Consider the following 14,075-nt stretch of genomic DNA (forward strand, 5'->3'; position numbering starts at 1 on the left):
TTGTTGCTATTTTGAAAGAAAAAATTAATCACGAGATACTTACTTACCATTGCACCATTCATCAAGAAGCACTTTGTGCGCAGAAGAAATTTGCAAAGTTATGGAATTGGTGATTAAGATGATCAACTCCATTATAGCTAAAGCTCTTAATCATCGCCAATTTAAAGAATTTTTAGGTGAAATGAGAGTGAGTACGCAGATCTTCTGCTGCCTGACAAGGTACGTTGGTGATCAAGAGGAAACGTTTTGAAACGTTTCGCTTCCTTATTAACAGAAATTAAAGCATTTCTCCTTGAGAAGGGTGTTCATTATCCAGAACTAACGAACGATCAGTGGATCCAAAAATTTTATTTCATGGTAGACGTTACGTATCATCTAAATCAGCTTAATCGTAAACTACAGGGGAAAGGAAACACAGTGTTTTCGATGTTAGAAGAAGTTATTTCATTTGAAAACAAATTATCTCTTTTTGCTCAAGATTTTGAAAGAGAAACTTTGATTCACTTTCCAAGCCTGTTGAAACATCGCCAAGAAAATAATTCTGATATTGACATTTGCTATTTCAAAACAACACTTTTAAATATGAGGGAAGCTTTTTTCAACAGGTTTCAGGAATTCAGAAACAGCAAAGCAACGTTAGCCTTTGTTAAAAAACCTCTCAATGCTACTGTAACAGAATTAAATTTTCTCCCTTTAATATTGACATTGGCAACTTTGAAATGCAATGGCTGGATTAAAAAATAAAGAACTGTGGAGCTCGAAATTTGAACATCTTTGTGCTGATATAGAAATATTGGAGAAAAACAAATGTGAACTTAGTTCACAGCACAAGTGGTCTGCTTTGAAAGACCTGGAGAAGGAAGATATGTTGATTTTTAACACCTGGAATAGTATTCCTGACTCATATAATCAACTGAAAGAACAGCAAACACTTTTCTACACTCACTAGCATTTGCTGTTCTTTCCTTATTCGGGTCTACATATTTATGCGAACAATCATTTTCAAGCATGAGCCTTATCAAGAGTAAATTGAGAAGTTGTCTTATTGATGAGAACCTGGAATCGTGCCTAAAATTAAAAAGAACAACATACAAACCTGACTTACCCAAACTTTCCAAGGAGATGCAAGGCCATTGTTCACATTAGTGTTTGTCAGTCATTGTCATGATTTAATTTTATGGATATTGTAAGGTAAATTGTAAGGAATTTAATTTCATCAATAAATAATATCGTTATTAAGTATGATATCAAGTTTTATTCAACGTACCTATAGTTTAACGAAGACTTAAAACTTTAAGTAAAGTTTATTAAGTTAATTTTAGGGAACGTTGTGGAGTGAAAGAAGATGTAGTGTTGAGGATTGAGAAAGGTATGTTGAGATGGTTTGGACATACAGAGAGGATGAATGAAAGGAGATAGATGAAACAAGTATACAAGACCAGTGTGGATGGGAGAGTTGGAAGGGGTCGACCTCAGCAAACGTACCTCAATCAGATTGAGGACGTTTTTAGCAAAGGCCAGCTTAGGAATACCCTAATTAAGTTAATAACAATGTACCTACCTATATAGTTTAAGTTTAAAAAATTTGGCTCTCAAAAGAAATTTCAATCGTTGTACTGTTGATATTTGGCTCTGTTGACTAATGAGTTTGCCAACCACTGGGTTGGGGAAAGCTGAGCAGAATAGAGGGAAAGAACTGATGTGATCCAGGTGGTTATGGGAAGGAGGGTAAAGAAGCCAGAAGGTTAAGGATGGAGCTCACTTCTCATTAGCATTGAAGGAAAACTTGGGGATATAGGAACCTGGAAGGGAGTGTGACACAGAAAGGATGGAGGGACAATCTGAACACAGTAAAATAAATTACCACCTAAGTTTCTCTTTCAAGAATAGATTCACGTGGCCTGAATCTATTCTTTTCTACACTCACTGAGAATTCTCTCTTCCCTTCCAAGTTTCTTCCACACCATAGAGAACCAACACAAAAGAGAACGGGAAGAAGCGTCGGATCAGAGTTCATCTTGAAAGCCACCATCTCTGGCCTTGAGTGTCTTTGGTCCACTGATTTCTACTAAGGCCCATGAAGATTTTAACCAGAAAAGAATGATTTTATGGCTCATTGTGGAGTACATGAACATACTTCTTTCTACACCATTTGGGGAGTATTTTTTTTTTTTTCGGAGGGAGTCCATTCTCAATGTTTTTTTCCTTAGGAACTATTCTTGAAATCAAACCCAATAGTAAAAAATCACCAGAAACCAATGAATAGTTCAACAAAGTTAGATTTATTATATTCTCTCCCTTGTCTCCTCCCTCCTGGGTGATTGTACTAAACCAACCAATACCAATGCATATGTGATGAATAAGGATCATTTACAACAGTGGTTCTCAACCTTGGCTGCACATTAGAATCACCTGGGAATCTTTTTAAAATCTTGATTTCTGGGCCTCATTCTGGAGGCAGCCAAGGTTGAGAACCACTGAAATAGATGAACATGGTGTTCGATGAATAGAGAAGAAAGCAAGAGACATGGCTGACAACCCAAGATTCCATGTGGGAATGGAAGAAGGAGTGAAATAAGACAAGCCCAACATCTTATCTGTCCCCACATGTTAGTAGTGCTGAGTCATCACCCCATATGGCAGGGGTCCTCACACTACGGCCCGCGGGCCACATGCAAATACAAATATTGTCTTTGTTCCCGTTTTGTTTTTTTACTTCAAAATAAGATATGTGCAGTGTGCATAGGAATTTGTTCATAGTTTTTTTTTAAACTATAGTCCGGCCCTTCAACGGTCTGAGGGACAGTGAACTGGCCCCCTATTTAAAAAGTTTGAGGACCCCTGCTATATGGTTTGGCTAAGTGGATAGAGCATTGGCTTGCAGAATGAAGGGTCCTGGGTTCAATTCCAGTCAAGGGCACATGCCTGGTTTGCAGGCTCGATTCCCAGTAGAGGGCATGCAGGAGGCGGCCAATCAATGATTCTCATCAGTGATGTTTCTATCTCTCTCTCCCTCTCCCTTCCTCTCTGAAATCAATAAAAAATATATTTAAAAAGAATGAGTAAGTGACCTTCCTGTCCTTGAGGAGTCCACAATCTAATTAGAAAAGAGGATCAGAGTTATTATTTCCATCCAATATGACTAGAACCATGACAGAGATAAGCACAGGATAGCACTGGGCCCCAGGGGAGGGTACCTCACACAGACAGGAAAAGGTAATTAGAAAGACTCTCCTAGAGTACATGCCCTTGACCAGAATCGAACCTGAGACCCTTCAGTCTGTAGGCCGATGCTCTATCCACTGAGCCAAACCAGTCAGGGCTCTTCTCCTCTCTTCTTTTTTCCCTAGTGGTTCTCAACTTTCCTAATGCCCCGACCCTTTAATATAGTTCCTCATGTTGTGGTGACCTCCAATTTCATTGTTACAAATTAAACATAATTAAAGCATAGTGATTAATCACAAAACAATATGTAATTATATATGTGTTTTCCGATGGTCTTAGGCGATCCCTGTGAAAGGGTCGTGACCCACAGGTTGAGAACCGCTACAAGAAGGGAAGGAGAAAGGCAGAGGGTTTTGAATCCGTACCAAAGGGAGGGAAAAAGAACTCTACTTGGACACAGAGCAGTCCAAGTAAGACCCCAGAGGCTTGAAATAGTGTACAAGTTGGGGAATTATGATGTGTTCCAACCATAAAGTGAAAGGATGGAAGGAGATGAGGTTGGAGAAAGGGGTCCCAGGCTGTCCTCACATGGAAGTCATTACAAAGCCTCTCTTTCCCACACTCCCTCCTCACTCTTTTTCTTCCTTTCTCCCTTTCACCAGGTTCATCTATTTGCTTTAAAATAACCCAATTGAAAATTGAAAACAATTCTTTTTGAGGTTGTTTTATCTTCCCTCTAAACAGCCCTTGCTGGTTTGGCTTAGTGAATTAGAGTGTTGGCCTGCGGACTGAAGGATCCCAGGTTTGATTCCGGTCAAGGGCATGGGGAGAAGGGAGAGGGGAAGGGAGAGGGGAAGGGAGAGGAGAAGGGAACTTTAATGTCCCCTTCCTCCAGAGACATGGGGAAGAGAAAAGTCTCTATACAAAGAGGAAGGGTACAAAGAGGAAGGGTGATTGTTGACAGTAAAGAAGGGATGGTGGCCGTAATCTGACAGCCTGCAGGACTTCAGGAAGGCCAGGTTAGAGGGCGCAATGGCGGATATCCACAGGTGGTGAAGGCTGGATGTATGTCCTGTGGCCTTGTGCTGCCTTGGGAAGATGATCACCAGATCCTACCTTATAGGGGCAAGCGATATGCAGACCTGACTCTTCACAAGAGTGGTCAGGCATTTAAGGGTCAGGTTACCTAGGCAGATCAGGGGTGGTCAAGTCTCAGGGGCTAACTGCACTGCCCACCCCCAAGCAACCCACCAATCCTTTAAACATGTAGCTAAAAGCCAGTCACATTGGTTTATTTCAAACACAACTCTGGTGCCTACATTCAAACTACTGTATCAGTCAAGGCAATGGACAAACTCCAAAATCACTGTGATTAAATACATTAGAAGTTTAGTTTTTGCTCATGTTAAAGCCCAGGTGGATGTTCCTGATCAGCGGCAGAAGGTAGGGCGTTCCCGTCTCCAGGATTGAAATTGTTCAGCAGCAGGTATGAATGACTTGCCCAGTGGACCATTTTATAGATTCTTCAGATCTCTAACTGCAGGTGCTGAACCCAGTACATCCTCTCATGTACATTTGGTAGTTTCTTCTCCAATTTCGATGAACACACCAAGCTTGTCAGTCTGGGAACTCATGATGTCAGTAGCTATTTTCTTTAATAAGAGATCATTTATTTTATCAAGATTTGCTTTAACTGTACAGTTAAAGTGTAAAGTATATTTCCAATTTCTGTGAATTTTCTGCCTTATAATAACTTACCTGAAACTTTGCCCAAAAATATGCAGCAAGTGAATGATCCTTATTTTGAAATCTCAGTTTTGAAACTGTTGGTCTTTCTTTTGATAAAAGCTACAAAGGAATGTTTTAAAGTGATATAAAGCTCATCCTAAGTGCTGTCAGATGCTTGCTGCGAGGGCTATCGGGCAAGTAATCATAGTTATCCACCTGCTGGGTGTTCTCTTTGTGACTGTGTTAAATATTTAATGGAGTCCCCTCCTTGCGGTGAGCAGAGCGACTTAGAGGGCGACCCACAGTGATTCCTTGCCTGCTGTCTGGCTGTTCAAGTTGACTCTTAGCAGTAGTACCTGCTGGGCTTCATAGCATACATGGTTTTATAGCCAAGCTCCTTAGTTTATGGGTGGAAAATTATGACAGAATGGTTATAATGGAACTAAATTTCTGAGTTTTAAATTTTGCAATGTTATGAAGATCATAATATGTTTATTCCGTCACAAGAATCTGTGATCCTTGAAAAGGATAGAAGATGAAAATGACCTATTAAATATAACTGATTATATTTATTTATAGTGGCTTAAGAAACACACATTCATGAGTTATGTTCGTGGATATTGTAGTTTTATCGGACATTTGCTCCTTGGGAGGGGGTATCCATGCTTTTGAATTTTAAATCACATATCACAACTCTGCTCACAAACTCTGCAAAGTCTCTTTATTTTACTAGAGTAGCAGCCAAATTTACAGTTCTTTCAGAGGATTACTGAAAGAAACCAGTGCCCTACGCAGTCTGGTTTCTGATTATCCACCCCAGCCCTCTCTCATACTTCTCCAGCCACACTGGTCTCCTTGTAATTCCTAGAACATGCAGCTCACACACCTACCTCAGGGCCTTTGCACTGGCTACTCCTTCAGCTGAAATACTTTTACCCCAATTGCTGCATAACTCACATCCTCGCCTCTTTAAAATCATCATTCAGATGTTACCTGTTAGCAAGGCCTGACGTCCTTGGTATTCCTAATCCCTTTTATCCTGCTCTATTTTTTTTCTTAATCCCAAACACCTTCTAACATATAATTTATTTATGTATTTTTGTATTGTTTACCATCTATCTTCCCTCATAGAATGTAAGCTCAATGATGGTCAGGATTTTGTCAGTTTTGTTCACTGATGTATCTCCAATAACTAAAATGATGTTTAGTATACAATAGACATTATCATTGAATATTGTTTAGTTTTGTTGAATATATTATCTATATTATCAATAAGTATATTAAATACTATGTGGCTGCCATGGCTCAGTGGTTGAGCATTGACCTATGAACCAGGAGGTCACAGTTCAATTCCCAATTGGGGAACATGCTTGGATTGAGGGCTTGATTCACAGTGTGGGGCGTGCAGGAGGCAGTCAATGATTCTCTCGTATCATTGATGTTTCTATCTCTCCTTCCTTCCTCTCTGAAATCAATAAAAATATATTTTTAAAATACAGATTTAAATACTATTAAATGTAGAATAACTTGGTGTAGAACATATTTTAATATATTTGTAGAAAAAGATAAGGAAGAAGTTATATCAAACTGTTAAATAGTTGTCATTTCTAGAGATGGCAAGGTCAATGCTTTTGATTTTATTTTTACTTAAAAATTTCACAAGTGTTTATATTTTTTGTATAATCAGGCAAAATTATAAAGATGCTTTAAAATTTTAGCCCCTTTATATTTTATATTTTACCGAGCTATCATGAGCCCTCTAAAAACTATAAACTATGATTGAAAGCCAGAATTGAAATAACATAAGATCTAGGTAAATTAACTTGCCTTGCTATATCCTTAGGGAATTCAAATAGATTACTTTCTATTGCCTTTGCCAGCATGGAGTGTTGCTTGGATATTATTCTAAGATCCTTGTCTGAAACTGTCCCAATAGCATGCACATAAAGTACATTTGCAGATGACCTGCCATTGCATCAGGTGGCTTCTTGTATTGCATACTTTATTTACAAATATCTTCACCATGAAGCAATTATTCTGGCTTTGCTTTAGTTGGCATTGTGCTTGAGAATTCAACTCCCAATAGTTATCTGTGCTCTAGAACATCATCTGTGAAGATTTCTGCTCTTCTTTTTCATACTAGATTCAAAAGAACACCTTAAAACAAATATACTAATGCACAGCAAGCCATTATTTAGTCAACATAAGGTACAATATTCTACTGCTTAATTTAATATATCCTTCCATTAGTGTAGTGATGAAAAGAATTTCAGAACCATTATATGAAGGGTTCGTTTTCTGCCTGCAACAGGAATGAATAATTGGACTCAATATTTAAATGGGAAAGTGCAGCAAGGGGAATGGCAAAAAATAACTAAAAAGTAGGGCAGGCTTTATGCATGAATGGCTTGGCGGTCTATGTATGTGTCAAAAATTCAGCAGTGGGAAACCCATCAGTGCCTAGTTCTCCTCTGCCATGGTGGCCAATGCCCAGAGTTACACAGTCAAATCTAAGATATTATGCTCTTAACTCTGTCATTCTTCAGTCATACACAGTTCTTCCATATGATGTTCTTTCCCTGACCTTTTTTATTAAAGCCTGTTATAGACAACTCAATAGTCCTTACCCTTATCGTAAGCACTTAAGGATAATGGGGCTACCGTCTCTGAGATCCTTCAACATAGAGAATTAAAGTCCATTTCGCCTGTCAGATCTTAATAGGAAAACACCCCTGCAATCTGGGATACTGAGCGCTAGCCCAGCAGGACAGTTCATTGTCTGTTCTCTATAACACCTTCATAATGCCTTCTGGTCTATCACTTACATTTCTGTTACGAAGGGAAATGCACACAATTGGAACCAGAGAGTTAGAGCTCTGTGGATCTGTTGAAATGCATTTGCAACCAATAATTTCCCCGTTGCTGATACTTAGGGTAGGCTAGTTTGAGTAGGTATGGTAAAGACGATTGGACAGTGGATGTAAGAGTTCCAGATGTCCAGGAGGGTGTGGAAGCTGAGGAGGATTACTAAACTGTGAAGAGAATATAGAATGGGGTAGTTGAAGATAAATAGGAGTCCCATAGTTCTAAGAGTCAAACAAACATTGCTGCATAGGTTGTGGAGACAGTGCCTCAGTTCTAAGCCCAAAGGTCAGTTGTTATTTTTTTCTAGGAATGCTCATGTCGGGGACTTGTAGGCATTGTTGTAGGAGCCATTAGCATTGATCCCATGTGCAGGGAAGGTGGGCAAAAAGAAACAACTTCTTTGTTGTTTCAAGGAAATCAAATGACCCACTGGAAACATCTCTCGCAGCTTGTTCCAGTGCCATCATTTCTGTCCAGTAGATTGGCATTTGGAGGATAAAGTTTTGTTTGAGATTATTGTTAAAGTTGTGCATATCTTTCTAGGGAAAGGAAACACATTGCACATTAATAAATTATCATCAATTAATTTAAGATTTTCTTTAACTACCTTTGAGAGGCTGGAAAATATGACAAGTATGTTTTGATGGCTCCTAGAGATAAACCATCTTTAATTAGATCCGTTAACTGGGAAACTGCACTGATTTTTTGGTTAAAAAAAAATCTCTTTCATTTCACTGACAGTCTAAGCTTTGTTTTCCTCACCACCAGCCTCTCAAACTCTGAACTTGTTTATCTCCTTCACCGCATGTCCCCTTTCTTCTTGGTCTGTGACCTTTTTCCTCAGCTGCTTCAGATTTCCTAAGGGAGGTTAGACAGAGCCTACAGTTGTCCTACAGTTGACAGAGGCAATTGTGCCTACTGCTCAGTGCTGGTTCAGGACCACCACCAATTGTGTATGGCTCTCAGCAAAACAAAACAGACCCAAACCAGTGCTGCTCTGGCTAGCCCAAGACTATACATTATGCCTTCCAGATTCCTCTAAAATTGACTTCCTTCTCCTCATGCTCACTAGCATTGCTGTAATGTAGACATTGTCCTTAGGGAGAGGAAAAAAACCACTTTGTTCTTGTAGAAGATAAAGTTGATGGATGTGTTTGTTATTGTCTGGCTTCCGTTGAGCCAGTCTCTCCATTTTCAAGGTAGTCAATTTCTCTAAGTCTTATCTGATAAGTATATGAGATAATTCATGTGAAAACCCTGAACAGGTGTCAGACATGGAGTGAACATCCAGTAAAAGTTAGATTATAATCATCATTGTCATCCTTGTCTTTGGTATGGGACCTTTGGTTGATTCATACTTGGTTAGGTCTTGGTTTCCTTGTGAGGTTTTAAATTAAAAGAGATAGGTGTACATTAAAAATTAAATTATAATGTGTCTTTTAAAATATTATTTTAAAATACTTGTTATGAGGAGTAGTAAGAGAGAAGTGAGTAGATAATGTTTAATTTCAATTAACTACTTTTATATCCTAGGCTGACCAGATATCTGGTTTTCACATAAGATCCGTTCTCTGCGTGCCTATTTGGAATAGCAGCCACCAAATAATTGGTAAGACATTACCTAAATGTTCAAACATTTTTTTAAGAAATACAAATTTAATTTAAAATACACCCATATCTTTTTTTATGTGTTCCCCTTTTTATGTCTAGGATTCATCAACCTATGTCTCATACTCTTGTGTTATCTCGTAAGTGCAGACTTCTGATGAATCTACATTAATCCCATCAATGAACAAACATCTGTTCCTTTAAATAAGAACCAATATTTTTGAAGTTGGAGGGGATCTCAGAAAGTAACTGATAGGATTCTTTTACCTCAACCTTTGGAAACTGAGGCAGAGCTGGCGGGGTGGGGGGGAGTGCAGAGATGAATAAAATCACAGAGTGAATTGCTAGCAGGGTTAGAACTAAAACTCAGGCCTCCTAACTCCTAGTACAAACTCTCCCACTACATCTACATATTTACATCTATGTGTTTACACATGGATTAAATGCAAAGAAAGAAGGAACATGAATTGCTAGACATATACTGAACATACATCCTTCTGTCTGGATGATTCTGAAATTAGCTACACTTTCCCCAGAATAAGGGAATTGTGGACCAAAGCAGCTTCCATTTCTTCTCTCCCTCCTTGTTCTCTTCTCTCCCTTCAAAAATCCAGTCAGGAAAATATTAAATCTAAGAAGGAAGTCTAGGCAAGAAGAGGTCAGTGATTAAAGTAAAAAAGTCGTGAAGGATGTAAGCATTAGTTAAAATTATTGAAATGCAATGAAAATGTGATTTTTTTCCTAAGAGGCATAAGGTAACTAATGTATTTGGTAATCAGTGCATCTATTTGTCTCTCTGTCTCCCCAAGTTTGCCTCTTAAACTCTAAGACACTGCTACTTACCATTTGCTACTCTGTAAAGGTTGTCAAGACTTGAATTCTAAGAAAAATTTTTTCATCAGTTTGCTTAATTTGCAGAAAGACATTGGTACATTATTGAACATACATAATATTCTAAGATTTAGGAATTTGTGCCCCTAGTACAAAGCATTGAATTGCATCATGTACCGAATTTTAAATATATTTAAGTTTGAAGCGAAGAGGAAGTCCATAAGAAACACCATATGTTATCTGTTAATGTCCAATGTAAATCTCACATACAGTCTTTCATTTCATTCCTAACAGTAAACATCTGTTATTCTTTCAAAATTAAGACTGTAGTTTGCTTGTTACATGCCAAAAGATTTGCATTTAACTATATATGTCTTTTTAGCATATGATGACTTACCTCCCTGGTGGGAAGTTAGGTGTTTTAAAAAATAGAAGCATGCTTTAGAATTATAGCTATTTTCTTTGTTTGTACTAAATAGGGACACAGGAGAGTGATTTTTAAGATTGATGAGTTTTTTTGGTTAAACTTATGGGTTTTAATAATCAGTCCCCAAACATCTGGTATAATGCTGGAAATGAACTTTGGAAAGAGGAAGTACTGGTAGCAGTCAACAGCACTAACCTTGCTTTGAAGGTTAACTGTATCATTATCCCTAACATATTACCCCTTGAGTAATATGCTTTACAAACATGCAAACGTTGTCTCATTTAATCTTCATAACCCTCCGAGATAGTTAACATTTCAACCCCCATTTTACAGATGAGGAAATTTAGTGCTAAAAAATTTAGGTAACTTGCTCAAGTTAATACTGACGATGGAGTTGAAATTTGAACTAAGACAGTCTAACTTCAGGGCCAGTGTTAATCACTATGCCACACTGTCTCACTCAAACATTGTGCTTCAGGGAATTGAAAAAATAAAAAATTACACACACACACACACACACACACATATAACTAAATATATATAACTGTGCATGTGTGTGTGTGTGTGTGTGTGTGTGTGTGTGTGTGTGTATGCCAGATTTATCAGAGTTATTGTGTACAGTCATCTTGAAAACCATTTTCAGGAAATAGATTGATGCCTGGTAGAACTCCAGGCTTCACTGAGACCTACTCTGGGTCTCACAGCCTGGAAAGTAGACTGCATTTCAGCACATCTCAGATCTGCTGCCATGCACATAACAGGTACTAGAGAGACCAGAGATTAAACTGGGGTGTCTAGAGTCATTTAAAGGAGGCATTGAATCAGCCGGTGCTTACTATATTATAGCAACACAGTCTCTAGTGCTGAGAATGACCACATATGTCAAACTCTTCCCACAGGAGTGGCTCAAGTGTTAAATAGACTTGATGGAAAACCTTTTGATGATGCAGATCAACGACTTTTTGAGGTAAGAAAATAAAGCAAGAGTTATAGCTGAGACACCAATAGTCTCCTGGTTGCAGCTTGCCCAGACTTGTAAGGATAAATAATCATTAATTATCATTATACTTAAACTGTGTGACAGAATTTAAAGGAAGATTTAAAGACTATATTGATGCTTAGGTAGTATTTGATTCTATTTTTTTTTTACTAATTAGATTATTTTGTGACCATTGATTAGTTTTATCCTCATTTTTTTTTTTTTACAGAACTGAGTCAGCCACTCTCTATTCAAAGTGTTAATTGTCTTATCCTTGTCTTGTTTGGGTGTGTTCAGAGCTGTGAGACCCCCTAGTCAGCTCTGCCAGTTGTGTCATCATCACTTCTCTTATGTTTACAAGCTTCCTTTTCCTCCAGCCTGCCCTTTAGCTAGAGAGGTTGGCCTTGAATAGGCTTCCTTGTAGACTTTGTACTAGTGACCAACATGAAAACTCCATGATTATTTTCTTTAGCTTCTTTACTAACTGGTTCCAAATCAATCCTCCTTCCTCTTAACATTTAATGGTGGGTATACTCACTTGGTTTCTTTACCCAAGTATTTTAAAGGCTAGATACTGAAAGAGGTTGCTTTGGGTCAGTTGGAATGGAATGACTAACATCAGTCCACAGCCTAAATAAAGAACACATTTAAACAGACTGTAAGCATGTTTTGAAATGCATGAAGTCGTTTCTTCACAATGACAGTAAACTAACATTTTCTCTGATGTACATTGTGAGCTATAAAGCTGTTACATGACAATAGTAATTATGAATTTTAATGTGCATATTTCCCCAAGGCCTAACTCTGTGTACAATAAAATTATATTTTCAGGCCCATCGCTGATAACTGCCTGCTTTTATATTAGATTATTCCAATGAGTTACTGCAATTTTTAATTAGTGGGCTTTCTCTTCCTTAGGCTTTTGTCATCTTTTGTGGCCTGGGCATCAACAACACAATTATGTATGATCAAGTGAAGAAGTCCTGGGCCAAGCAATCTGTGGCTCTTGATGTAAGTACAATATTTATGTCAGAATTGTACGCTAAAAAGCCCTAATTTTATGAGGGGGAAAATCCTTGTTAATTTCTCAATTTTTAATGATCTATTTATTGGGTCTTAATCATGTTAGAGTCATGGGTCTGAATTTGATGAAAACTGGAGACCCTCTCTAGAAGAATGCACAGATGAACACAATTTTATATATAATTTCAGGAAGTTCACAGATTCTTTGAAGCCCATCCATATATGTTGTATGGTTAAATATAAATTTTAAATATTAGGTTCATTAAAAGTGGTGAATCAAAAATAATATCTCAGGATTTTAAGTGTATTATGAACTTATTTTGAACACATATAGATATTCCAGAAATTCACAACTTTTCTTACCATAAGAGAAAACTTCCCTATGAAAATGTGTGATCCAGATAGGGGAAGCTGCTCCTGGCATTATCCAACTCCTCCCAACTCCCCCTCCCCCCCCACCCCAACACACATCCCACGAAGAACTCCAGCCTCTTTCCCAGACCTGTACCACATATCCTCAGACAACTAAGTTCTAAAAAAACAATTCTTTTTTTAAAAAAATTTTTTTATTGACTTCAGAGAGGAAGGAGGGGGAGAAAGAGATAGAAACATCAATGATGAGAAAGAATCATTGATTGGCTACCTCCTGTATACCCCACACTGGGGATCGAGCCCAAAACCCGGGCATGTGCTCTGACAGGAATCGAACCATGACCTTCTGGTTCCTAGGTCAATGCTCAACCACTGAGCCATGCCAGCCAGGCTAAAAGAACAATTCTCTTTCTTTAATCTTTATTGTTGAAAGTATTACATAGGTCCTCCTTTTTCTCCCATTAACCTCTTCCAGCCTACTCCTGTCCCCCATCCCCAGGTCCTCACCACCCCATTGTCTGTGTCCATGGGTTATGCATATATGCATACAAGTTTATTGGTTGATATCTTGCCACCCACCCTCCCCTGCCATCCCTCTGAGGTTCAACAGTCTGTTCCTGCTTCTTATCTCCCTTGAGTCCCAGCTTGTTTTTGACCCAAGACCTATTTTCTTCCTACTCAGTAGCTATTACCAAAAATTTTGTTTATATCTATGAAACACTTATTAAGAAGGGCAGATAAAATGTCAGTGCCAAGATAATACTTTATAGAGCAATCTATATATATAAAAGTGTAAGCGACTGTTCAACCGGTAGCTATGACGCGCACTGACCACCAGGGGGCAGACTCTCCGACCAGTAGGTTAGCTTGCTGCTGGGGTCCGGCCAATCGGGACTGGGCGAGAGGGGCTGGACACACCCTGGAGCCCTCCCACAATCTCTCCCTGACACCAATTGTGCACCAGTGGGGTCCCTCAGCCTGGCCTGGGCCCTCTCGCAATCCGGGACCCCTTGGGGGATGTTGGAGAGTGGGTTTTGGCCCAATCCCTGCAGGCCAGGCCGAGGGACCCCACCAGTG

General features: G+C 38.7%; 1 protein-coding gene across 1 annotated transcript in view; it reads left to right on the forward strand.

Annotated features, from left to right (window-relative positions):
- The window catches only part of PDE11A (phosphodiesterase 11A), a 270,293-nt gene that overhangs the window by 126,969 nt on the left and 129,249 nt on the right, over positions 1–14,075 (forward strand). The window contains exons 7-9 of the mRNA XM_006083068.3: positions 9,292–9,367; positions 11,524–11,591; positions 12,522–12,614. Of these exons, the coding sequence (XP_006083130.1) occupies positions 9,292–9,367; positions 11,524–11,591; positions 12,522–12,614 (237 nt within the window). The remainder of the gene's footprint in view (positions 1–9,291; positions 9,368–11,523; positions 11,592–12,521; positions 12,615–14,075) is intronic.

Source organism: Myotis lucifugus, unplaced genomic scaffold (genome assembly GCF_000147115.1).
Source record: "Myotis lucifugus unplaced genomic scaffold, Myoluc2.0 scaffold_5, whole genome shotgun sequence".
Lineage (NCBI taxonomy): Eukaryota > Metazoa > Chordata > Mammalia > Chiroptera > Vespertilionidae > Myotis > Myotis lucifugus.